Source organism: Plasmodium coatneyi, chromosome 2 (genome assembly GCF_001680005.1).
Source record: "Plasmodium coatneyi strain Hackeri chromosome 2, complete sequence".
NCBI classification, from domain to species: Eukaryota; Apicomplexa; class Aconoidasida; order Haemosporida; family Plasmodiidae; genus Plasmodium; species Plasmodium coatneyi.
Window position 1 is genome coordinate 835,733 of NC_033557.1, and position 26,859 is coordinate 862,591.

Below are 26,859 nucleotides of genomic sequence, written 5' to 3' on the forward strand. Positions count from 1 at the left end.
ATTGGGCGCCGCCAAAACATTTTTCTTCCTTTTTTTTTTTTTTTTTTTTGCGTACAGTACATATGCCGAATAAAAAGAGTAACTATTCCGACCATATTTATTAACCCACGCTTCATTTTATTTTTTTTTCGTATATTTCTTTTTCTTAAAATAATTTAATTTATAACATTCTTACGTGAAGAATAATTCAGAACAATTTTATTCTTGGCTTAGGTGTGTAGGTCTTAACATTTTGCACCTTACATTCTGAAGCGTGTAAACAAATGTTTTGTTACTAATTTCTTCTATACGTTTATATTTCTGTTATTTCAGAATAATTTATTATAAGAAATACTGAAATAACAGAAATATAAACATTTAAAAGTGTTAGAAGAATTTTTGTTACGAAAAATGCAATATACGGTGTTATTTGGTCGCATGCATTAAGAATAAATGTAATCTTATATTAAGCTACATAGGAATATTAAAAAGTATATCGTCTTACAGATTGTTTAAAAAGGAAGAAATGTTCTTATACATATATGTACAATTCTATCTTTGTATGACATTTCGATAGTGTGTACACATTTCTGTGATTACGTGATACATGTCCAACGACAATTTTCATTTTTTTGCAGTAAATGAAGACGTAAGTGTATTTGCTTATCATATTTAGCATGTTGCTATGAAAGTGGTCTCCCTAAAATGTACCTAAAGTACCATTCCAATATTCTTATTTAATTCATGGATACTACACTTCGTTACACTTATATAGTATGCCACACTATTCCTCTTAAAATAATTAACACAGTATATATTGCGCATATCAACTTTTTAAAAAAAAATTCAACGGTTATTACAAGTTCTGTACATTCTGCATGAGCATACCATGCACCCAGGAAGCGTCTACTTCTTGTGTGCATGGTATCGAACATTAATTTCTATGTGTACAAAATATATTCTTGTATTCATTCCTCTCTCTGTGAAAAATATTGCTCCAATTGCGTAATTTTACCAACTTCATTGGCACTCATAATGGTTTCACTGCACATGTACTTAATTAGTAATAAATGTCTTGATATCAGGACGATATTTCAAATATAGTGGGGACCCTCCCCATAGAATTTGAGAACGATCCTCCCTCATGAACACATACTTCTATTTTTTTTACTTATATTCTTCATAATAATTGCACTCAGGCTTTCTCCTTCTCGATACAATTTTTCTGGATTAGTACTTGACGCTACTTAAAAAGGCTACTGGAACCATGAGGGATGCATGTGTGCATAGACTAGGCTTATAATTATACATTTAAAAGGTAAAAGTAAATTGTACCCTCTAATATAATATTCCTATTTTTTAAGGTAAATAATTAAACTATTAAAGTAAAAATGGAGTAGTGTTATTCCGGGGGATGCTGCACCCATGATCACATTTATAACATTATTTGAGTCCAACATATCATATAATGTTTACGAGGTAACAGGAGCATTGGCAGGGGTTGCATTTTTCATATTCCTTTTCCTCCCTTTTAATTATGTGAATATAATTTTGTACACTCCCTATTCATTGTTTCGTGCTAATAGAAGGCTCGGAGTTCTCTTCTTTATGTTCCGTTTGCATGAATACTGGACATCCCCAATCTTTTGCATCCCCTTAAACTGTTGAGCTCATGGATCCCCTTACCATTTCTCTACCTTCATCAACATATTGTCTTCCTCCCTCAGGAGATTGTTCCCCTTCAGCAGCTACTTCCCATTCAGTAGAAACTGCTGTTTCATCAAATATTTCTGTTTCAGGATCTTCTTCCCTCTCAATTTCAATTCCCATTTTTTCCATTCTTCTTCCCTTCCTCCAGGATATACTTCTCTTTCAATAGAAGCTTTTTCTTCGCGTTCGTCGTTATGCTCTACTATCGACTCCTCCTGGGGGTATACTTCCTCCTTTACTTCCTCTTTCACTTCCTCCTTCACTTCCTCCTTCACCTCCTCCTTCACTACCTCTTTCACTTCTTCTTCCTTTTCATCATCAGAATATTTTTCTTCTTCAGAATTTTCGCTGTCCTCTTCAGGGTGGTCATAGTTCTGTTCCGCTTCTTCCCCCTGTACAGCTACTTCCCTCTCGTGCAGCACCACTGGTAAAATGTCCCACAGTAGGGAAGCTTCTTCCGTCTCTTCTTCGATTAGCGGGACGATGTTCGGGTCTCTATCGGTCTCTTCACAGTCTGCACATCTAGGGGAGATAGGGCTGTCTATGTCTTCGGCTTCCTTCTCTTCTAATTGCTGCTTCTGCTCCTCCTTTTTGGATTTCTTCTCTTTCTTTTCTTTCTTCCTTTTTCTAAGGATGCAGTTCTTGGGTTCTTTTTCTTTTTCATTCTCTTTGGTGATAAAGTAGCTTTCTCCTTCTTTATCCTCATAATCCCTAATAATGTAGTATTTATTTTCCGATATTTTTTCCGGAGTATGTTTTATTAAAGAATAGAATATTTCCTTAGCGCTTCTCTTGGCTAGCTGCTTTGGTATGGGTGTAACTTTGGGGGAATCACCGATGGCTCTACTGACGGTTGGATATTTGCATCCGTCTTTTTCTTTTACAGAAAACTCTAGGGATACTTTTGATATGGCTTTTCCATGTTCTGGTTGGACATAATAAACCGCTTCGTTTATTTCTTTTCCTTTTTTTTTAATGGGTAATTTATCTAGTTGGTTTTTTTTGAGGTCTTTCTTTTTAAATAAGATAGCCCCCAATTCAATTTGTTGTTTTTTTTCTTTTTTGGGGTACTTAACGGCTACATCATCTTCAACGTTGTATTCTTCTCCATACTTTACTGCTACGTCATCTTCTACGTTGTATTCTTCTCCATACTTTATTGCGTCTACAATAGTTTCTCCTTCCTCTTTTTTGTATATTACTTCGCTACTTAGGGCATCTGATTTTTTTCCGTCATATTTTACTGCAGAGGAGAAGAGTTTATCTTCTTCGTCCATTTCGTCACCAGTTGATTCGGCTGAATACCCTTGTGGTGATGAGTCCATGGGGAGGAACTCATTAGACTCATAACTCTCTACTGCATCCATTTGCTGCACTTCGGCTAGCAATCGGTGAGTTCTTCCTCTTGCGTCCACTGCATTTTCGTATCCATACTGTTGGAAGAGTTGCTTCTGAGAGGTGAAGAGGAGAAAAAAAAGAAAAGGGTATGACGACATATATCACTGTGTAACTAGTAAAAGATGGAAAGGGTGAAAAGTAGCATTGCAGATGCGCCCCTTTATATTCTGCGTCTTACATATTCCAAAAAGCTCAAGGTGAAAATGAACAGGGAGAACGAAACCATTTTCGCGTAGCGGCAAAGGGGGGGAGGGAAAAGCAAAAATAACGAAATAGCGAAAGAACGAAAACAAGTTGCTCCAACTATTATGGGGAACTACCCCTACGCAGTTGTGATTATCTCGTTGCTGATTAAGCCAAGCGTTTTTAGGCGCCCGCTGGATAAGCCTTTCCCTTCTTCAGTTAATGGGTTACCACCAGGAGGAATAAAATATTCCTGTGTGTTGGCAGTCTGGCTCTTCCTATTGGGGGCACCACCTATAACCGAGTAACTATATAGGTACCCCTATAGGTATGCTTGTATATGCAGGGAAGCACAACCGGGGGTGTGAAAGGAAGACCTCAAGTCGGTACTTTACCTATAACAAATTAGAAAAAGCAAAAAAAAAAAATTGCTTATCACTTTGGCCAGTTAGCCGTTCTTTGAAAAGTATAAAAATGGACTTGTGCACAGCATGCAAAAATATTGCACTTATATATACGTCGCACGAACATAAAGCATTTAAAAAAAAAAAAAAAAAAAAAAGAATGATCACTCAGAAAAAAACAAAGCTTGAAGGTATACAAATTCAAATGGGTGAACAGAAGCTCGTTTGCATAAACCGCGGAAGAAAAATAAAAGCATGCAAAGTTAGAAAAATTAGAAAAATGTAGGATAAAAAAAAATTATAAATAAGCAATGGCGAGCTCTGTAGCCTCATCATGCCAGCCGTTCGAAAGATTAAAAAAAAATAAATAAAAGACTACAACTAACGGATTACGACGACAACAGCAACGGCAAGGCAACCGTGCCTCTGCGTGCTTAAAGAAGTCTGATCGTGATACAACTCACGCAGTGTTGTCAATAACGAATAACGATGCGCTGCGAATAAAATACGTGCATGCGAATATTTTTTCTTTGAATGTGAGTATCGGGTCCGCAGAAAAAATGGGTTATAAAATATTATGCAAAAAAAGATTATGATTATATAGTGCTTGGCAAAATATGCGCTGTTAAGAAAAACGCGTAGTTATTATTTTTTTTTTATTCCTTCTTCATTCAGGATGAGAAAAAACATCCTCTTCCGTTAGGCCCGTTGTCCGTTGGTGCAGCACAAATTTGTTCAGATGCATTCCATATTCGATCTAGGATTGGGAGCAACGCGTTTGTTTTTTTTTTTCGTCTTTAATTTAAGTGGGAATATGAAGGACAAAAAAAAAAAAAAAAAAAAAAAAAAATAGGCAGATAAAAAAGCTCGACAGCATTGTACGAATGGCAAACACGTATTTTAGGAAAAATCTATTCTGCCATTGATTTATACATTGAAAAAAAAAAAAAAAAAAAACACGATTTTCGTATTCATCGGAGAGTTTACTGTTCTACTAACCCAACGGAACGCAAAAAGAAAAAAAAGAAATCCCACTCGCGAAAAATGTTTAAAGTGCACATGTTTATAACTGATCTGTTGAAGCGAAAATAAAACGTTAAAAAAAAATCGACATTTTTTAATCTTTTTTTTTTTTTTTTATCTATATATTGTTTACTCTCCTGAGGAGAATGGAAGGAGCCTCATTCTAGAAAATGTGGTGTGAAAATTTTTGGCGGCACAGCGCTGCTTGGCAAGTTCGTAAACTTATCTAGGTGAGATCCGAGCAATGTCCGGGGGGCCTTTTTTGCTTAAGTTAGCCGGTGAGTATTCTCTGCTGCGGCTTTGTCTGCCCAGCGGGGGGAGCGACAAGCGGTTGCACGGTTGATCAGTGCACTTGTTGAATATCAGAATGACCCTTCTATTGTATAGCCCCAACAGTGTTAGCTTGTAGATCCCCTCTGCATGCATGTCTCACAGGGGCGCTAAAACTGATAAAACACAATCTTAGAAAGAAAAGTGCAAAGTGTTGACCCTGGGTATAGTTGGGCTGTAAATCGATCCGCCAGCAGGTTGACCGCTTTTTTGTTCAGCTGGCACAAATGGAGGATGAACGTGTGGAACTGAGCACTTGTGGAAGGGCATCCTCTCCTGCCATGTGTACATTTTGGGTGATATGACGAGAGGTTAGTTGTTCGTTCGGGGGTACAAATATTCTACAAGCAGTTTTTATGCCTATCTTCCTGTGAATAAGTTCCTTTTTTATGCTTCTTTGTGCCCCCTCTGGTGAGAAGCGCCGACCAACATAGGGAGCAAATCACAGAATGGGAATTGAAAAAACAAATTGGGTGTGAAGTAGCAGGGAAAGATCCTCCCCCCTGAAAAGAAAGACCCCACCTTCGCTGAATCTTAAAAAGGAGTAGTGCTTCCTTGGCATATAATTATCTGTTAAACGGGTTAGGTTCAGTGTAGTGGTTGCGTATATTCAGGTGAGTGACAAAATTACGCCTAAAAAGGGGTCCCGTAATGGGGAAAAATTTCCCTCATGGTGAGTGCACTTTTATAAAAAGGGCCAGAATGAAAAAATGCGAAGGTGATTTAATAAGCTAGGTGTGGAGAAGACCTTTTCATTTCCCCCTTACCAATTCCAACAAGTGAGAAAAGACATAAAAAATAGTATTAACACACTGTCGTTGTAAAAAATTACCACAATATATGACAAATACTGCTGCATAGGAACATTACCTCCACAACTGATTATCCAAAAAGCAAATTAAAAAAATTTTTCTTTTAAATAAAATATAAACCTTGTATTTGTTTCGTTACGTGCGCTACGGATAAAGGAAAAAAAAAAAAAAAAAAAAAAAAAAAACAATGTACCTGGTGTGCACATGTGTATTAAATAAATAAATAAAAAAAAGGATAAACAAAGTGGTGAAAAAGATAAAACGTAATAATCAGCATAACGACAAGGAATATTTGTAGAACAAACACTATTTAAAATACAAATACATGTAATGTATAGATATATATGTATATATAGTTTTCTTGAAATGGGAAAAGTCCATGTGTCCGCAGGGGGGGAGTCGTTCCTGGATTTGTGACTTAAAATATGGGCAGCACTTGGCAATTTTTCCTTTTCTCTTTAACTACCTAACGTGCGCGTTTATCTTCCTTCCGTATGATGCAGGAAGTGGGTTTTTTAAAAAAAAAAAATTGAGTAAACTGTCCATTCTACATTCTACATTCTGTGTGTTTCTAAATTGGGTACTCAATACTCAATGCGCTTTGCACTTTTTTTTTTTTTTTTTCACGTGCAGTTGGTTAATTTTTTTTTTTTTTTCTTTTCTGTCTGTTTGGAACTGTGGTCATGGTGAAGGAGGGTGCTCCTTCTGAAGTGACTGGTTTTGTCTGTGCCGGCTATACTGTCAATACGGCCTTGCCAGCGGGTGCTCCTGTTGAGCTAAAGGGAGTTGTTCATTGGCCAAGGGTTTTGCCTTCTTGGCTGTCGAGGGTTTTTCCTTCTTGGCTGTCTAGGGTTTTGCCTACTGGGCTGCCGAAAAGTTTGGTTTCCTTGCCGCCAAGGGTTTTGCCTAATGGGCTGCCGAAAAGTTTGGATCCTTGACCACCTAGGGTTTGGCCCTGGCCACCGAACAGCTTGGATCCTTGACCACCGAGCGTTTGACCTTGGCCACCGAAAAGTTTGGTTTCCTTGCCTCCAAGCGTTTCGCCTTCTTCACCACTGAGGGTTTTTCCTTCTAGGTTGCCGGAAAGTTTGGTTTCTTCACCACTGAGGGTTTTTCCTTCTAGACTGCCGGAAGGTTTGGTTTCTTCACCATTGAGGGTTTTTCCTTCTAGACTGCCGGAAGGTTTGGTTTCTTCACCATTGAGAGTTTTTCCTTCTTCACCACTGAGGGTTTTTCCTTCTAGGTTACCGGAAAGTTTGGTTTCTTTGCCTCCAAGGGTTTCTCCTTCTTCACCACTGAGGGTTTTTCCTTCTAGGTTACCGGAAAGTTTGGTTTCCTTTCCTCCAAGGGTTTTGCCTATTGGGCTGCCGAAAAGTTTGGATCCTTGACTACCGAGGGTTTGGCCTTGGCCACCGAAAAGTTTAGATCCTTGACCACCGAGGGTTTGACCTTGGCCACCGAAAAGTTTAGATCCTTGACCACCGAGGGTTTGACCTTGGCCACCGAAAAGTTTAGATCCTTGACCACCAAGGGTTTGGCCTTCTTCACCACTGAGAGCTTTTCCTTCTAGGTTGCCGGAAAGTTTGGTTTCTTTGCCTCCAAGGGTTTCGCCTTCTTCACCACTGAGGGTTTTTCCTTCTAGGTTTCCGGAAAGTTTGGTTTCCTTGCCTCCAACGGTTTTGCCTTCTAGGTTGCCGAAAAGTTTAGTTTCTTTACCTCCGAGCGTTTGGCCTTGGCCACCGAAAAGTTTGGTTTCTTTGCGTCCTAGCGTTTCGCCTTCTTCACCACTGAGAGTTTTTCCTTCTAAACTGCCGGAAAGTTTGGATTCCTTGCCACTGAGAGTTTGGCCTTGGCCACCGAAAGGTTTAGTTTCCTTGCCTCCAAGGGTTTGGCCTTCTTGGCTAACTGGCGTGGCAGATGGAGTTGGATGATCGACGCCACTTGGACCAGCTTCTTCTTCCTCGGTGGGCTTCTGCAAATTGGTGGAATTCTTTTTCTCCTCATTCCACACGAGCCACTGTTTCTCCTTAATCCATTTATCGATGAAGGTTTCAACCCATTCACTGAATTCTTGCTGCTTTTCGTCTTTCCATTCTGACCAGGTATTCCAGTTGGAGTTAACAAATCTGCTCTCCCTAATGGCAATCCAATTTTTCCATTCGATGCCTTCCCTGTATATCCTTTCCTTCCATTTATACCACTGTTTTCTTTCTTCCATAGGTAGGGTTTGTACCGTGGCCTCATCATACTTGGACCAGTATTTATCTTCACTCTCTTTCCATTCGCAAGTAATCCATTCTTTGATTTTTTCATTTTTCCATTCATTCCATTCATCCATAGCCCACTTGCAATATACCATTGCGTTTTGAGTAAACCATTTTTTTAGGTCTCCTTCTAGAAATTGTTTTCCTTCTGTAGAAATCCACATTTTCCATTGTCTCTCATCCCAGGTTTCTGATTTGGCTAGCATATCCGTTTGGTATTCCTCATCTAAGTTTGGGTTGAAGTGTAGCCACTTGTTTTGCATATCTTCGAGTAACATTGCCCAATCTCCATCTTTTTCCTCAATCCATGCCTTTTTATCTTCTTCAATTTGTTCACTGAAGGACTTCCAGTCCTCGTCCAACTGGGTCAACCATTCTGTCCAGGCGTTTCGCTTCCATTCCTCCATTTGGTCTTTCGAGGGGTGGGCGTTTGCGTATTCGATGGCTTGGTACGGGTTCGTCCTGCAGCTTAGGTTATCTGTATTCTGTGCGGTGGGGAAAGAAAAACACACACGGAAATGTATATATATACATATACACAATATATATGTGTATACGTATTTATGCGTAGATGCATGTACGTTGTTGCACGTGTTCCTTGCTGACGGGTCGCCTTACCTGCTGGTTCATCTTCATGTAGAGCGATCCTATGTAGAAAAACAGAACCGCGAAACAAACCGTCTTAAAGGCAAAGGATAGGTTCATCGATGCCATGACCTGATCATGGGCCTTTTGCCTCAAAAGGGAAACAAATTGGGAGTGCGCCAGGTACTCCTGCAGCGATCTGAATTGATCCATCTTGTCTAAGCAGCTCGTCGGTTGGTTGGTCGGTTGGTTGGTCGGTAGGTCGATTTGTCAGGCAGTTGATTTGCTGCTTCTTCCTATGCGACGTAAAAAACTACTTCGCTAAGTAAACGTTATACGGTGTGTAGGTGGAGCAAAGATGGAACCCAAAAGGGGGAATATTTATAGAGAGAACTATATATACTTCTACTAGGCAAATAAAAAAAGGCACTTGCACTCGACCGTGTGCACATGTACAATGGTAAATTAGACGGTGTGGTCAAAGTGGTTATTCCTTCCCTGGGGGTTCGGGGTAGTCACCAAATATTGGCTATAAAAGGCAAACATAAGAAATGCAAATGCAAAAAAAAAATTAAAAAGGAGCTAAAAAATCATTAAAAGGCAGCTAAAAAAGGATTAAAAAGGCTTCCAACTTTCATCTTTAAACATAAAAAATAAATTCTTATTCGGAAATATATCTCAGGTTCAAATAAAATGGCTGCTAATTATTTTCCCCTGCGATAGGAAATATCATCATCCATTTTAATTAAAATTCAATACATGGCGTTCACACATACGTTAGAAATTGAACTGCTGTTGATCCAATCATTTCCTATGCGTAAACTAATTTACCCAAAAGTATGTTATGAATAGGCGCATTATGCATTAGGTTAGAAAAATCATTGAAAAAAAAATGCGATTCTGGAACTACTGTTCGCATAATAAGTAGGTTTTTCTTTTACATGTACTGGTGGTAACTTATTGTGGTTATATTAATTTTAAAATATAACTGGTAATTTTTTCTGCTTTTTTTTTTTTAGGAAATTTTCATCATTCTAAAAAGGGAGAAAAAAAATAAATAATCAGCCAATAGCAATAGGAGTAAAAAAAATAAATAGGTAAAAAAAGGGCTTAAAAAAAAGGAAGCTAAAATAAGGTTATTAGAAGAAAGTTAAAAAAATGGAAAGAAATTTAAAAATTGCTTGCGTGGCATATGCACTAGGAAGGTATTATCCGCGTATGTATATCTAACAATTTATTTTTTTTTTTGCTTTTAATTTTTTTACATTTCGCGTTTCATTGGATCAGGTTCTCATATTTCTGCGCACCACCACTTAGCACTGCTCTTAAACAAAGCGGCATACAAAAATGTACCATAAGTAATATGCGTTAACTATTGTACCTATTTCACGCGGTGCGGAAATGTTAGTGCTACGACTACATCTAGAAAAGAAACAAAAATGTAGCAGCCCAGAGTAGCAGCGCATACGTAGAAAAAAAGTAACGCCCCATACAACACGTATTTATTATTTATTAATATTATCAAATACAGCATCATCATTCCGTCGTGTATTTTTTTTTTCTCACCCTTTTTCCCGGGTTCCCAATAATGGGTTAAGAGAAAAAAGTGGCATTTTTTTACGGACATGTTATTTTGCCGACGCCCCGTGAGCATACAAAATGAAAATGTAAAATGTATACGGGAAGATAACAATTATTTCTTGCACTGTCGGTTTATTAGAAAAGAGAAAAAAAAGTAAAATATTTCCCCCGCATTGAATAGAGGAAAGTTCAGTCCGTTCATCGTTGTTTTGCACTGAAGGGTGATTTTTCCCGATTGGGGTTGACATAAAATGTTCATCTTTGTCTTTTTTTTATTTTTTACTCGAAATGTAAAAGCAAAAAAGGACAAAGGGAAAAAACAGTAACCTATTGGGAGGATGCAATCAGGAGCGTTTTAAGTGCCAACACACCGGGATGTTGTGTGGGGGTTCACCAATGGGATGGAAGAAATGAACGGGAAATAAGAAGCTATAATGAAAAGCGTTTCTGTGAGGGACAACTTTTTTCCCTACCGTGCTGCTCCTTATGCGTTAAGTGATTCATTATGTTAAGCAGTTCAACGTGGGTTCGTCTCTAACCCGCCCCTCACATCTTCACGACTAAACGCATACGTGTTCAGAGTGGGATTGGTTTCTGACTAAGTCTATTCGTGTGCACGCCGTGGTGCTGTTCCAGGATGTGTATAATTTTGCCAAGCTGGGCGAAGTGCACCAACTGAACGGTTAAGTATTTTCTTCCCCATGATCTGGTGAGAACAGCTTCTCCGATTGGTTTACAGGGATGCACTATTTTTGCAGCACTACGCGGTGCCCCTCCTGCAGTAAGTATATATTCAACAACAGAAGAGGTGGTTTCTTTTTGGGGAGTAGCCTTAGGAAGTTTTTCTCCGTAGCGTAGGCGGTGTACCACTGTTGGGTAACTAATTGGGATAGCCTTTCCCGTTAATTTTGGGAGTATTTATAGGGAAAAATATGCACCAAATTTTAGCTGCACCTTTTAGCGGCAATTTAGTCAGTCATCTCTGTCGCGCTGCCCAAGTGTAGAGACACAACTAGAAATGCTTAAGAACATAGAAGAAGCTATTCTTTTCTTCCTTTTGATATGAGAAAAAAATATAAAAAAGGTAGACTGAATTTGCAAGAAAGAATGTTTTTTTTTTTTTTTTTTTTTTTTTAAGTTTCACCCAATTTAATGAGCACATAATAGTGGCATAAAAAGTGTCCTCATGTGTCCGCATATCGATTAGAATTTTCTAAAATGTAACATATGATGAAGCTTCCTTTGCAGATGGATGTGCGGACGGTTAAAAAAGGAAAAAAAAAACAGCAAATTAAAATTATAATTTTTGAAGGAACGAAAAAATATATGTTTATTTTATAGCACAAAGTGGAGGTGGAAAAAATAATTCCCAGTGGGTGGTGCCAATTTGCCAAGTTTCACGGATATATATTTTTTGTTAATAATACTTCTTCCTCCTATAATTTTCTATGCCCTATTTATTATTGGTGCGTTTATTTTGTTAGCATGTATACGAAAAAAGGGGGGCGATTGATCAGGCCGCACAAAGGTCAGTCCCAGCGCACAATAAAGGGAAACAAAACGCGGCAAAATATGCCCCTATAGGGGGTGAACCCTCCAGGGGGGTAGAGCCCATTTTTTTATTTCATTTTTATTCACCCACATTATTATTTTTGCTACGCTTTTCTATTGCACTGATCATCTCCTCGGGGGCTCCTCTCACTAATCATCCTCCAGTGCATAAAAACTACCGACAATTTAGGAAGCTACTGCTGCACAGGGGTAATTACGCATATAAAATGTACACGTTATGGTTCCGCTCATTCGGGTGGGCTTGGTACGGTTCGATTCGGTTCGTTTATTATTTTTTGTAAAGAATAAAGGAGAGGAGGCAATTCAAAGTGCAGTCAGTCACCTACATCTGATTGGTTGGTACATTCATTATTGCTGTATTGGAAAAACATATTTTTTCTACCACTACAAGCGATGCATACATACTACTTTAAACTGAGTAGTAACGCATTATAAAAGAAAACATATGCGCTCCGTTTTGTCTATATATACTCACGCGTGCTTCCATTTTTAAGTACACTTATACCCTAGTACGTACGTGAAGAATTAACTCAAAGGTTTCTTTTTTTTTTTTTTTTCCATTTTTTCAATCTTTCTTACATTCCATAGTCCCCTAAAAAAAAAAAAAAAAATATATAATATCAGAAAAAGGGAGAAGAAGACTAATCAAGCAAAAAAAACATTTTTTTTTTCTGAAATGTTAATTAAGGACTAAAAATATCATTTTATTATATGTATAATTTGTACATATATTATATTCCCGCCCTACCCTAGAAGGGAAAAAATTTTATTATGTAAAACACTTGGCTGAGGAGTATTTTTTTTGCATGCCTATAATAAAAACCTAAGTGCTGCTAAGGTAATAAAAACTTCATTTGTTTTAAAAGTAGCTCTTTGGGGTTGATCCAGTTTTCCTTACTGCTACGCGGTTTTACGCGTCACGTACATGTTCGTGCGAAGAGGATTTTGTGGTGGATGATTGATATGTAAAATTTCCCCTTTTGAGTGTTGCTCTAGTTCCGCGTTTCGCCTAGCTGCATTTGCTTACCATTTTTGTCGTTTCGACAATGCGGCTTTCTTCTCTGCATGTGAATAACATACACATGAGTGTAGCATACATACAGAAAGTATTTTTTGCGCGATGAAAAGTAAATGCATCTGTGTTGTAGAAAGGAGTAGTATAGCCATGCTTGCTTTATGTACCAGTGGGCATATGGTAGTTCTGACGCTTGGCAGATGACACCTCCGTTAGTTTTTGCCCCGTTCTTATTGTTCATTTCGTTTATTTTCCATCCTCCCTTTTTTTTAGGCACCCTTTCTTGGGAAAAGCATAAGTCCTTTTTAACAAAATAAGAATTTTCTCCTTTTTGAAAATGTCTAGCCTGAGCAGCAGTAGTGCCAGTGGCACGAATGTGAACGTCCAAGTATGTGACCACTCGAAGGACGGAAGTGTTTCCACCTGGGAGGCTAATTGTAGTGATAGCCAGAATGGAGGAACTGTGAAAAGCTCGTTCAAAGTTTTGTTCAGAAGTAGCCTCTTCACCGTTTTGTTGTTGGCTGTGCATTGGTCCAGTAGCAAGGTAATGATTCGTGTGACGTGGCAGAATACAGCTTGGATGATTGATTTTTTCCAGCAATGACTTATTTTTTTATACTTGGAAAAGTGCACGCATATATGTGCAAAACATCACTGTGCGGCGCTTTCTATGCCATTTATTTTACCATTTATCTTGCCATTTTTGTTGCAATTTTTTTTTGTTCCCCTTAGGACCCCTACAGCCAATGGAATGGAGAAGCCACAAATGAGGAGAAAGCACACCGAAATAGAAGAATTCTATACAACACTGCTAGTTACATGAGTAACAACTACGGTTCATCCACGGAAACTATAACCACCACTGTTACGGAAAATAACGAACGCAGAAGAAACAGATCTAGAGGGGAACCCACACAGTACAACTCCTCCCCTCCCCCAGAACAACCCCCCTCCTTCTTCACGGCACCATTATCATCTACACCCCAATATACGTCTACACCGGAATATAGTTCTACACCGCAATATGGTTCAACACCGCAATATGGTTCTACATCGCAATATGGTTCTACATCGCAATATGGTTCTACACCGCAATATGGTTCTACATCGCAATATGGTTCTACAAGATCACAACAGTCGTCTTCCCCATCGGATTCTTTCTCTTCCTTCGCGTCTCTATTTTCTTCACGCTCATCCGGTTCATCCCCGTCATCCTCCTCCTCTTCTCCCTTCTCGACACCCTTTAACTCCTACACCACAATGAACAACCCCCCCCCAAGAAACGATGACGTATGGCGTATATACGAAGACGGACTAAGATACCTAAACAACCGAGCATTTAGAAACATGGGCAACGATTTCCGATACCCCAACAATATGTACAACTCATTGAATGAACAGAACAATATTAGAAATTCCTTGTATGCTAATTTAAATGGTAACAATCCTTTATTTTATGTGTTTTCTTTTATGATTGGGGTTTTCCTTTTAAGTCAGTTGGGAGCAGAGCGGTTGTTTATTCTGGCCGCCTTTGTGGGTGTTCTGTACAAAGTTAGAAGATCTATTACGTGGCGCTGATTTGTCGCTTGCGTGGTGTTTTTGTAACTTTTTGCGTGTAGCAATGGAATGGGCTCTACCGTCCCAAAAATGAGTAGGAGAGGGGTGGAAAATTTTTCACCTTGAGGGGGAAAGGAGACATGGTGTGCTAGTTAAACTGAAGGCAGAGCTTGCATGGAGTTTTTTCCATTCCAGAATAATCGCGCTGATGAGAATCCGATCCCGTTGTAACACCCTCGTGATAACCGCTCCAATGGGGTGACTACATGAGAACCGCCAACAGAAGGTCAAAGCCACACCTTCACTCATTCGAGTAAGACAAAGAGTTATTGTGTTCCCCTACTGGAGGATAGGAGTGTCATAACCCAAGTTGCCTGCACGAAGATGATCTACTTCCACGATGGCATGATATCAGACATATACTATCCTATACATTTTTACAATTTTGCCTCACCGTCACCTCATCGTTTAGCTTCATTTTTGAGTACGCAACTTACTGGACTAGTGAAAGTGCCTCTTCACCAGAGCACTACTTTTCTTCCCCCTCTCTCCTTTCGAAATTGTCCAAAATATGTGAATGTTTATTTTGCCAACGTGTGCATAAAAGGTGATAAATTTTTGTACAATGTAGATTTTTAATTAACCTTTTTTTCCTTCTTTTTTTTGTATGCCCATAAGTGTATAAAATTGCCATTATATTATTTATCCCTCCCAAAGGACAGCAGACATTGCCCGGTGATGAGTGCGTCCAGGGACGGGAACGAGTAGACCTGCTATAATTCGTTTAAATGTACATGCTTCTTCCATTTATTATTGTTGCGATTTTTCTACTATTTTTATAATATTTACATATTATTATTTCATTTTCACAACGACGTGCAAAGGCGTACGTTCCAGTCGGGGGGTACCAGGCGGCCGACCGATCGACCAACTGATCGACCAACCGATCGACCAACTGATCGACCAACCGATCGACGGACCGACCAACCAACCGATGGACGGATTTACTTTCCTTCCAACGTTGCCAATATTTTATTAACCAAAACTTTTTTCATAGTCGATATAAAAATATTCTTGTTAAAAAAGGTTTTACAAGCAAAGACGTTTTCTACGTGGGAACTTGAAGGGTTTAGGTTTAGCTTTGAGCACCCAAATGGGGAGTGTCCCCTTTGGAATTTCACGCACTCGACATGTGCCAGTGTGTATGTACGTACACATATGTACACATATATATATACATGTGTGTGTGTGTTTTTTTTTTTTTTACCCATTTGGAGTTCATCCCGATGGGAACCAAGTTCAATCCCCGAATGAGCAGTGTCAAAAGGACATGCTGATACGTCGACCGTCACAGATGACACTTTTAGCATTAATTACCGGCCGATGAGGCATTATGTATGCTTGACGGATAGATGAGGAGAATGGAAAATTGAGCGTACGCCGCTACACACATATCCGTGCAACATTAACTGGTGTACCTCCGTATTATAAGTACAAACCCTCTATGTAAATGTAGTAGTGATATATTTATGGGTCACCAAGGGGGGGATGGAAAAAAGGAAAGAAAGAAAGACCATCCTGACACTTTTTCTATATGTCACGTTACGAGCAGAGTATCTTTGTAGTTTGCGTGTACAGCGTCCTACAAACCAGGTTGAGAAAAACGCAGCGCAGGTGCTATTCGAAGGTAAGAGAAAAGGGGATTCACTTCACTTGCGCTGTTACGTGAAGAAAAGTGAGCATGTCCACTTGATTTGTTCAAGCGAGGCCATACAAATGAAGAAGGGGTGAAGGGGTGCTCCCTTCCGGGGAGTGGCTTTTAATGTCGCTGGCGTTGGACCGTTGATGGGAAGTAGGGTTAGAAGTGTCTGCGAATGGAAGAATTGTAGCTTGCGAGAATGAGCCCGTCCTCGCGTGAAAAAGTGTTCCGCTGAGGGGGAATTACCAATCGTTTTGTCCATTCACCCCACTTGGCCAACCTTGCACTTGGTGAATTTGTAGCAAAAAGGAACAGCATCAGTAGCAACAGAGAAGGAAATAATCCTGTTTGTGAGTATCATATGCACTTTTCTGCACACCTACACCCCAATTTTTAAAAGCGCCATTTTGTGTAATTTCAAGATGGGGTGCGAACGGCCTATTATTATTGAAGAAAAGTTTCATGAGCCGAAAAAACGATACATGTGTAAATGATTTTCTTTTTCCCCCCCCGGCATGGTAAAGTTTGTTACCAAATGAGAAGGGGTTGGGTGAGTATCTGCTACACCATTATGTATGTGTTTACAGGGGGGACCAGCATAGAAGTAAATCATGTGCATATATAGTACACGGTCGCCTTCACTCTCCGTTCATAAGTATAAGCACACAGTTATGCTATCGACTTAGGTTGGCGTATATCAGGACTGATTGAACGATTGCGGGAGGAAAAAAATTAATTGCCTCGCTAAGGAATATTCCCTCTTCCTTCCTTTGCGTAAACTAAAAATTGGCAAAAAAAAAAAAAAATCGCGAAAACAAATGAAGTTTTTTTTTTTTTTTTTTTTTTTTTTTGAGTGTCATGCAGAGTGAAATTTAATTCTTCAAATATGTACAAAAATTAAAGGGGGTGAAAAGCATGAAAGTTTTTAGTCATCCCAGTTTATAAATAAAGGTTTATGTAGAAGGCACTGAGCAGCTTTTGCTGCATGTGAGGGCGCAAGTACATTTTTTTTTTTTTATATATATGCATTGCGTATGTACTTGTGTAGTTGCGCTGAATTGAATACGTATGCTCTTACTTATATATTGATTACTTGAATTTTTTTCTTCTCGTTTCATTTTTTAAATATTGCTGAAGGTGTGCTTCGCTGCACAGGGGGGAGTAATATACTATCCATTGGCGCTGAACGTTCAAACAACACGAGAAAAACAAATAAATGAAATGAAATAAAATAAATTGGAAAAAAAATAATAAAATGATGAAAAGAATAATTTTAAAGAAGAAAAAAGTGACAATAAAGTAATGTTCGTACTGTAAAAGGAATATCGAGTGATGAAGAAAACACTTTTTTCTTTTTCCCTTAATTAGATAAATGCATATGTACATACTTTTTAAAGAAAAGAAATAAAAGTACTATTTAATGTGGGGAAAAAAATAAAAACAACAAATTTATCTGAATTTTTTAGCGCCGCCTTAAATGTTCATTTTAACCTTGTAAATTTCATCAGCATAACTTAATCATATAGTTGCTTCGCTTTTGCACCATAATACCACGTATGTGTACATCGTAAATATATACATTTCTGTGCGGCCATCATTTTAGCGCTTTTGTTTTGTATACCTTTTGGGGCGTTACACAGAAAGGAAGAGAAAAAAACATATCACTTTTCGAGTCGTAAATATAAGTTGGCATTTTAGTATCCTGCATTGTGGGCCCTTTGCATGAACAGAAGTTGCTGACCCCTGAAATAAAGAGAAAGAAGTGATTTTTCTAACATATTCTCTTTCGATTTTTTTTTTTTCTTTTGGAGTAACTTCTACCGCGCTTGCACAGGGGTAGACGTTCTTCATCAGTATTCCCGAAGGGTGCAACTATACCTACGCGTTTAACTTAGAAGGTCTTATATTAGTGCGTCAGATTTGTTGGTCTAATTTACGCAGCTGATTTAGTTCTGCATAAATGAGGCCGAATATGAGAAGGGAAGATACACAATTTATGTACCCACCAGACATACATATCTGGTAGATCTTCCTGGTGAACACATCACCCTTTTGCTTGAACATACACCTCCCCACCCCCGTATATTGTGATATTATCTAACCACCATGGTGAACGGAAAGCAGAATGAGAGACCACTGCAAGACACGGCGATTGTCCAGGCGATGAAGAAGGAGGTTCGTATTGTTGCGAGGGGTTATTTTAGAGAGAGGAGATTGTTCCCCACTACATTTGATGTGCCTCCCGCGTATATCACCTCCCGGGGGGGCTTTTTGCATACCAATTTATATGAAATGTGTCCATCCAGAAGGGTGTAAAAATCTATGAATGCACTTGCCCACTCTCACACTCTCCTCTTAACATACATGTACTCCTTCACCAACCCCTTTATCCACCCAATTGCAGTATCCATTTTTGAAAAATTGGCGGGATTACAATTTTGACGACGAGCGAGCACTTTACAACAGCAAGTTCGAATCCATTTGCAGCGATTGGCAAGGAACCGCCAAATACCTGAACAAGCATAATTGCATAAAGCTGTTTAGCATTATCGACACTGTAATCAACAGAGGAAAAGTGAAAGGGGATGACGAAATCTGGAAGAGCTTAAAAGAATGGTTTGAAAAACCTAATAAAAATACAGAATTCACGCCAGAATTGATTAAAAAATACATTAATGAGATTGGAGATGAACTAAATAAAGTACTTCAAAATGATTTTAGGAAATTTAAAAGTACCCATGAAAATAATATCGAGTTTGGCCATATAGCAATGTTATTTTATTTCATACAAAATGTAGCAGAAATTAAGCCTTTGATGGAAAATCCAAGTAATTCCCAATTTCCTTCAGCTTGTGCATTTGTAAATCATTGTCTAGAGATTTATCGACAAATTAAGGAGCTTAAATGTTCGGGTAATTCAAGCACCAATTATAGTGGCAGTACTATATGCGTGGAAATTAATTCCTTTTTGGAAAAGTACAAAACTTTCTTGTATCCAAATCTCAAAAAGTGGGAAATTGTGGACATACCTAAAGGTGCAGATGGCCCCATAGATGCCCCATTAAAGTGTCCCTATGAGACTTCTAAGAGATCATTCCTTAGCAATTATCCTGGATATGATACTGACTTATCCTTCGGCGGCAAGGTGGGGGTGATTTCTGCTTCTGCCCTTTTGGTATCCGTCAGTTTGTTCATGCTGTACAAGGTAAGCACAGGAGCGGTGATAAACTTTGCTAGCGAGTTAGTGAGCTAGTTTGCTATCGGTCGAGTCTCGAAAGAGGAAGGAGCGTGCTACAGAGTGGCTCCGTTCTACCTGTACGTGTGAATCGTCCGGTTGATCCCTACTCCTTCACTTTTGCACTTCTGCATATGAATTAATTTTTCCCCTCTCCCCCCGCTCTTTCAGTTCACCCCTCTGGGATACATGTTTGGTAGAGAGAGAAGAGGACGACGAACTTGGATAGGAATGGGACACCCTTATAGACAAGGAATGCATGATGGAATGAGCAGCATGGGCCCAAGTTCGGAAGGTACAGATTATATGCCTTATTATTCTTCTCAAGGAATGGGAGGCAATGGAAATTATGGGGTGCAAGGTTTTGGCAGTGATCCTTCCATGGGATCAGGACAGACTTTGGGAGGTTCATCGTATGGGTCGTCTCAAATGTTGGGCGGTTCAAGAGGAGGGTCGTCTCAAATGTTTGGAAGTTCAACAGGCGGATCGTCTCAAATGTTTGGAAGTGCAACAGGCGGGTCATCACAAATGTTTGGAAGTTCAACAGGAGGGTCATCACAAATGTTTGGAGGTCCAAGAGGCGGATCATCACAAATGTTTGGAAGTGCAACAGGAGGGTCATCTCAAACGTTAGGGGGTTCATCGTACGGGCCGTCTCAATCGTTTGGAGGTTCAACATATGGTACGTCACAAACGCTAGGAGGTTCAACACGTGGGGAGTCTCGAACTTCGAGACGTCCAAAACGTGGGGCCACGGAAACTTCGGCAAGTTCAACACTTGGGGAGTCTGTAACTTCGAGAGGTTCAACACGTGCCGAGTCGGTAACTTCTAGAGGTTCATCAGATACAGAATCGGTAGCTTCGAGTGCAACAAGTGCGTCATCACAAATGTCTAGAGGTTCATAACACAGCTAGTCGTAAACACTGGGAAGTGCGGGATTCGATTCTTCCAAAAGATTGAATACCATGAGAAAGTAACCTGCCCCCACCCCCACCCTAGGTGTGGTATGTGCTAAGCATCTCCATGTAATATTTTCTGTTAGGAGGGAAGTGCAACGATGGCTTAGGCAGAATCACTGGTTTATAATTTAGATAGCTAGCCAATCGAGGCGTTCCTCCGATAGGAAACAAAAGTGAAAGGGTTGGAACGGAGAGAAGAAAATCCCCGTGATGAGTATACATCAGACGCCGTATCTGTAAGAATGCCACATTTGAAGAAGTAACAGAACGATTGAAGAGGAAGGAAAAATGAACTGGTACTTATCAAAGGACTTTTAGTCCTACACAAATGTAGCATGCTCAGAGCAGTGGACAACCCTTCATTTTCATTTGCATGAGATAATTAGAATTATTACCTGCACGCTTAAAAGGGGAGTACCCACGTGGGGAAGGTTACCAAATTGGGGCTGAAACATTTTTGCATAATAATGGCATCATTTATGCTTCATAATATATATACTGATGATTTTTTTTTTTTTTTTAATTTTGATGCGTAATTTTTAACCGTTATATGCAAACAAAAGATGTATGAACATCCCCAATTTTACCATTTCAATTAAATGAAAAATCCAAGTAGATGCGTCTTCCCACTATTTGGGAAATAAATAATTTATTTCCCGGGGAAGGCACATCGGCCAAGGAGCAGAAAGGATGGTACATATTGAATGGGAAAAGTGCATGTGTGTGTGTATATAGTGGTGGTAAACTCTGCGAAGAAATACTCACGAATGCATTGCTTTTTAACCCATTGTGCATGATAAGGTGGGAGGGGGTGAAACAGGTTAAGTTCTCAAGCGAAGTGACAACTTTTTATGGTTGATTTTGTGTTAGCGTGGAACCATGCCGTGGTGAAAAGAGACACACCTACTGATACCCTCCCCAAAAAAGAGGACTCTTAAAATATGATAAAGAATTAGAGAAAGCCCTTATTGGTATTAGATAAGCGCTATCTGCTTATCGTTTGATCATAGAACAGATTTAAAGTAATTAGTCTGTGAAGAAGCTGAACCTTTCCTGTACAGGTGCACACAGGTCGGTAAAATAAAAGGGGTATGTATGTATGTGTGTGTGTATATTGGGTGGTGGTCTCATCATCCATTTTAGTTACTCAAAGGAGGGAAATGTTACCATTATTAACGTTTAAAAGTTGGCCTTCTCCCGGAGGAGAATTCCTCGACAGGGACATCCCCACCGTTATCACACCACACACAATGAGGAAAAAATGGAACTGTGCCAGAAAAAATATACTCATAAAATCTTGCAAAAGGTTGTGGTACCCAAAATTTAACACATACCTTTGTTAACCCATTGGTGGCATTCCTTTTTGAATAACATTTAAATATAGTAATAATTTATTAAAAATGTTACAAGGTAGAAGGGCGTACGGGCAGTACATTCTTCCAACGCGCTGCCCACAAAATGTATGACCCCCGTGCTGTATGGTTCTCCTTTTAGAAAAGGGTAGCTAACCATTCGACCACCTCTTTTTGGCACCATTATTAGGGGAACTCCAATGCTAATTAACATTGCAGGACGTATGAACATTTTGCACATTAAATATACGTGGTATAGAAAACCTTCTAACGCATCTGTGCAGCAGTCATCGCATTGTGTTGTGGGTGTGTGCTCTATAAAGGGAAATATATTTGTTAACCCCTTTTATCGCCTCACCAATCAGGTCAATATTAAATTCCATTTAAATTTAAAAAAAAAAAATGGTAAACATTTTTTTTATTTTTGTCCTCCAGAAAGACATATAGTCAATGCGGTGTATACGAAACAATGAAATTACAGTTAAAATAAATTAGGCGGAATAAAAAAGAAAAAAGCAATACTATTTTATGAGAAAAATAGAATTGCAGCAAACAAAATGTATGAAATATGTATTGGTATTATATTAACTAATAACACAATAATAGGAAGGGAAAGTGCAATGCACACACGAAGCCAAGTGTACACACATATGTGCGTACATGCGTGAATGCACAAATATATATACTTATATGCGATGTATATAATAATATGGATAAATCGGAATATGAGGAAATTTTATATTCCTTGGGGAAGGCACATTTTATTTGTGCTAAAACATAACTACACGGAATTCACAATTTGGGGATATACGTAAAACTACAAATACGCGAGGGGGGTTACCGTTACCGTTTCTATTGATGTTGCTCATATTAAGTACTCTGTATGGTCAATCTATCAATTACTTCTGATAAATTATTCAAAGGGGAAACTGGAAAGGCACCTCTCAACGTCTTACGCGTGATGACATATAGCAACACCAGCTCTTCGCTTTTTTTTTTTTTTTTTTACTAAACATTAAGGGATAAAAATAGCTGTCTGAATGCTTCAAATGCACGATATATGCATGCATTATTAAATTTAAAAAAAAATCAACGTCTAATTCTTCAAGACATCAACCACAGCCTTGTACTTTTGGTGGAAATTAATTCTGCCTGATCCCCTACACATACACTTGCAGTTCCACAACTTGAACAGGAAGTAAATAAGGACAAGGGCAGAGAATGCGAGGGAAGGAAGGAAAGTTAACCATGAAAAACTCTGTATAAAATAGGACAAAAGGATACCACAAAATATTAGTGGCGAAACGGATAACAAAACATCGAGGTAGTACCGTGCCCTATGCATTTTTCCATTTTTAATTAGAAAGGTATAATTAGTTGTCAGCACTTTCATCAGATGGTCTTCGTACTTCTTGTCTACCTTTTTGGCTATTCTATATAAACCCGCCAACATCAATTTTTTTTTGGGTTTCTTTTTTCTAAATAGAGCTCTCCCCTTAGCTTGCGTTTGCAATTGTGCCTGTAATTGGGCCTGCAATCGGGCCTGTACCTGTGCTTGCAACTGTTCCTGCTGCTGCTCCTGCAACTGTGCTTGCATCTGAGGATCCATTTCAGCCTGCGTTAAGGATTCCAACCCGGATTGTCCTTGTGCGTTGATATCCGCATTTTGGGGCACTTGTTCAGTTGTTGGTGTTTTTTCCGTTAACTTTACAAGACCTTCGATATTTTCATAGAACTTCAGTATCTGAATCATCTTTTCCAAGTTATTGGCTTTCTTTATTTCGTCTATAAGTTGTTCAACGCTGCCGGTTTGGTTTGCTTCCTGAATTACCGCTCGTGTGGTTTGTGTAGGTTCTGCATTTTGTGTGCTTTCTGCAGTTTCCGTTGTTTCTGCAGTTTCTGTTGTTTGTGTAATTTCTGCAGTTTCTGTTGTTTGTGTAATTTCTGCAGTTTGTGTAGTTTGTGCAGTTTGTGTAGTTTCCGTAGTTTCCGTAGTTTCCGCAGTTTCCGCAGTTTTTGTCGTACGTTTTGATGGAAAAAACCTTTTCTTCAAATTTCGATGATAACTCTGAAATGAGAAATTTGTTTCTTGAACATGGCTACCTGTTGTTGAATTTGCCGGCTCAGGGTGGTCACCTGAACCGATAGGAGTTACATCACCTCCATCGCAAGTACCCAATGAATGTAAAGAAACGGATTGGTTTCCTTCCGAATGTGTGTCACTAACTAATTCGTTAAACTGTTTTTCGAATCCCTCGTCACGTAATAATTCATTAAATTCTTTCTGGAAATCTTCATCGTGCACTAGGCTGTTTAGCATTTTACCAAGGCTACTTTCATCTTCTCTCAGTATTTTTATAACTCTTTCTTTTAACTTTTTAATTTTAGATTCATCCGTGCGTGAGGCACTGGACTTTTTGGAGAGCAATCTGCTGGGTCGACCGCTCAGTGCGCTTCCATTTTGTGAGAGCTTTTTCAAAGTGGTTGAATCGAGGACAGGCTGAAGGGCGTAAAAGGAAAGACACACACATTAATACATTAATACATTAATACATTAATACAATAATACAATAATACAATAATACATTAATACATTAATACATTAATACATTAATACATTAATATATTAATATATTATTACAACGGTGTATATATTTATACACGCCGTATTGCTGTCCCTCGCGCCTTACCTCATAGGAGCATTTCCATGTCCATATGAACAGGGCTAAGGTGAAGAACTTAACAAAAAGGAATGCAAATCTATTAGATGTTTCTCCCATATGATATCACATGAATATTGCTATGATTCATTTGAAGGAGCAAGAAGGTTCTACTCAGGGGGGGTGATTTTTCTTCTTCGTAAACTATATATGTGTCCTTTTCTAAAATGGCGTGATATTAGGAAGATCGCAAATTTCCCTTGCGTAGGAATAGCAATATATAAAATGTGAATATAACATATAATATAATATAATATAGTATATTATTTATATATTCTGTTGGTAATTTCTTCTCTTTCGATTTCTTCAGCTTTAAAAAATTAAGTCAGAATTTCAATTTAATTAAAAACAGTTCTCGAATTCTAGCAGGGCAAATATAAAACCGTAGGCACATAAACACATGTAAAATAAAGCTGTGGGATGTGTTGAAAAAATTACGCAAATGAAAGGAATACATAACATACCATAAAATATATAAATGTATCTTTCTTACAATATAAGTAAATTAAATTATTAGAGATATTTTGGCTTTAAGTGAAAATATTTTAGTTAGAAAATTCTCTCTTTTTTTTTTTTTTTTAACATGATCACTAAAAGGGTTAAAATAATTTTTTGGAATTTATTCATCACACGGAAAAATAAACACAACTTCTGCAATATAACAATTTGTGGAAAGGAATTGTAAAAAAGAGGGGGAAAAAATATGCATCTAATTTAGTAATAACATATTGAAGAATGAAATGAAAAAGTAGGGGGAGGAAAAAAGAAAAAATATATACTGTATCACTTCGTACACAAATAAGTATACAAATGTAATGGGGATAAAGTGAACTTGAGTTTTCGCACTTGGCGCTAAAATGTTACACTTCCTTATGAATGCATTTATAACGGCGCAAAATTAAGTATATAATTCGAGCCCCTTCCGTCAACGTAATATTTTCACTCTGCGTTTAAAAAAAACGAGGCCATACGATATGATACGATATGATATGACATAATATGATATGATACTATACCGTGTAACACAATGTAAGAACACAACGCGGGGAGTAATATATACATGTTTATGTTAACCAAGTTTTTCGCACCTGAAATGTGCCCCCTAAAGGTGGTGTAGATTGAATATACATACTACTCAGTGTGAAAATGAGGCATTCGGTTTAACAGTAAAAAGTTGGAAGAAAAAATAAAGTTTACTCGTTTCCATTCCTGCGTTAACGAAGCGATGTAAGTGAAAAAGAGAAAAAAAAAGGGATGGGATGGAAAGGGAAGGGAAGGTTACACTGTAATTACTTATCAATTCAACATTGGAAGGGTAAGCCAACAAAATGACCTATCCATATTTTGCACAGTTCGACGAATGTCGTGTTAAAAAAATGGGTAATCTTGGAAAAAGGTTAAATATTATAATATTGTTTTCTGTGACAAAAATAAGGAGCTGGACTTGAGGAACAACTAAACGTTTTTTTTCATCACGTCGAATTATTATTGGGCTAGTTTTATATGCACGAATTTGGCACAATATCGACTTGCAACAGAAGTTATGCGTGTTTCTCGTAAGCCTTAAATATGTGTGAAATTCTTTACAGTACAGGATATTACCAAGTAAAGCTACACATGTTCGTTCTACGGAGGCTCTGTTCACCATTACCGTGAAGTATATATGTAGATGGATGGCCCTCCCTTTTTTTTTTTCCTTTTTCCACACCCCAGTGAATAGGAGCGGTTCAAATGTATTAAGAACTCTTCCCATTATTCAGTAGGGATTATTTCCATTGAAAATTCGAAAATGCAGTGCAACACTTTTGCGATGTATCTTTTTGTGGCGGGAAAAAATTGATGTCATAGAATGTTGAGGCACGCCTTAAAAGGGGGAAGATCCGTATTTGAATTTTTCTCACATGTGCACGAGGACGGATGAGTTCTATTTCTAGTGCTTACTTGTGCAAAAGGGAGTTGTATTTTTTCTCTTTTAAGTAAGAAATGGGTTTAAGAAGGTGCGGTGCTTGAATGTACTTGGGTATGAGTTTACCTTTATAAGATTGCTCGCGCAAAAAGGGCGTTTAACAGTTCATCACCGCTTTGTCACCGAATGCAATAATCTTCTCTCCCTTTTTTTCGAAAAGCGGGACCCCCATGAGACCATCTTCCCCTTACACGCAACATTTGTAGTACCCCGTCGAAGGAATGCTCTCATTTAAGTTACTTTTTAAGATGGCCCAACGTGCATCAGTTTTGATAAGACATTTATTGGAAAGTGTATATAGTTTGTGCCTATAAGTGTAGAGAGTGGGATGGTAAAAAGATGAGCTGTTCGTAGGGAACACTTACAAAATGAGCGAGTGGATCCTTTTAGTGAGCATTTAAACGGGTGGTGATATGTACGTTACGTGCTTATCTGTACAACTTTGTGAAGGACAACCTCCCTGGGGAGATGTTGCTATGAAAGCGAGGAGACAACACTCATGCATGTTTAACCC

The 26,859-nt window shown here is 38.5% G+C and overlaps 5 protein-coding genes across 5 annotated transcripts; 2 read left to right on the plus strand and 3 right to left on the minus strand.

Moving 5' to 3' along the window:
- Nucleotides 1-1,727: 1,727 nt before the first annotated feature.
- On the minus strand, nt 1,728-3,313 carry PCOAH_00003900 (Uncharacterized protein; the record flags this gene model as incomplete). The annotated part of the gene is made up of 2 exons (XM_020057205.1): nt 1,728-3,140; nt 3,266-3,313. The coding sequence occupies 2 exons, from the start codon at nt 3,311-3,313 to the stop codon at nt 1,728-1,730; spliced, it is 1,461 nt and encodes a 486-aa protein (XP_019912626.1).
- A 3,316-nt stretch (nt 3,314-6,629) lies between these two features.
- Nucleotides 6,630-8,901, minus strand: PCOAH_00003910 (Blood-stage membrane protein; the record flags this gene model as incomplete). Its single annotated transcript, XM_020057206.1, has 2 exons — nt 6,630-8,588; nt 8,722-8,901. 2 exons carry the CDS (start codon nt 8,899-8,901, stop codon nt 6,630-6,632), a joined length of 2,139 nt encoding a protein of 712 aa, XP_019912645.1.
- A 4,292-nt stretch (nt 8,902-13,193) lies between these two features.
- Nucleotides 13,194-14,434, plus strand: PCOAH_00003920 (Uncharacterized protein; the record flags this gene model as incomplete). Its single annotated transcript, XM_020057207.1, has 2 exons — nt 13,194-13,400; nt 13,589-14,434. 2 exons carry the CDS (start codon nt 13,194-13,196, stop codon nt 14,432-14,434), a joined length of 1,053 nt encoding a protein of 350 aa, XP_019912712.1.
- A 3,784-nt stretch (nt 14,435-18,218) lies between these two features.
- PCOAH_00003930 (KIR-like protein) lies at nt 18,219-20,253 on the plus strand (the record flags this gene model as incomplete). The annotated part of the gene is made up of 3 exons (XM_020057208.1): nt 18,219-18,287; nt 18,517-19,317; nt 19,519-20,253. 3 exons carry the CDS (start codon nt 18,219-18,221, stop codon nt 20,251-20,253), a joined length of 1,605 nt encoding a protein of 534 aa, XP_019912733.1.
- Nucleotides 20,254-22,755: 2,502 nt separating this feature from the next.
- On the minus strand, nt 22,756-24,439 carry PCOAH_00003940 (Uncharacterized protein; the record flags this gene model as incomplete). Its single annotated transcript, XM_020057209.1, has 2 exons — nt 22,756-24,159; nt 24,350-24,439. The coding sequence occupies 2 exons, from the start codon at nt 24,437-24,439 to the stop codon at nt 22,756-22,758; spliced, it is 1,494 nt and encodes a 497-aa protein (XP_019912722.1).
- Nucleotides 24,440-26,859: the final 2,420 nt, after the last annotated feature.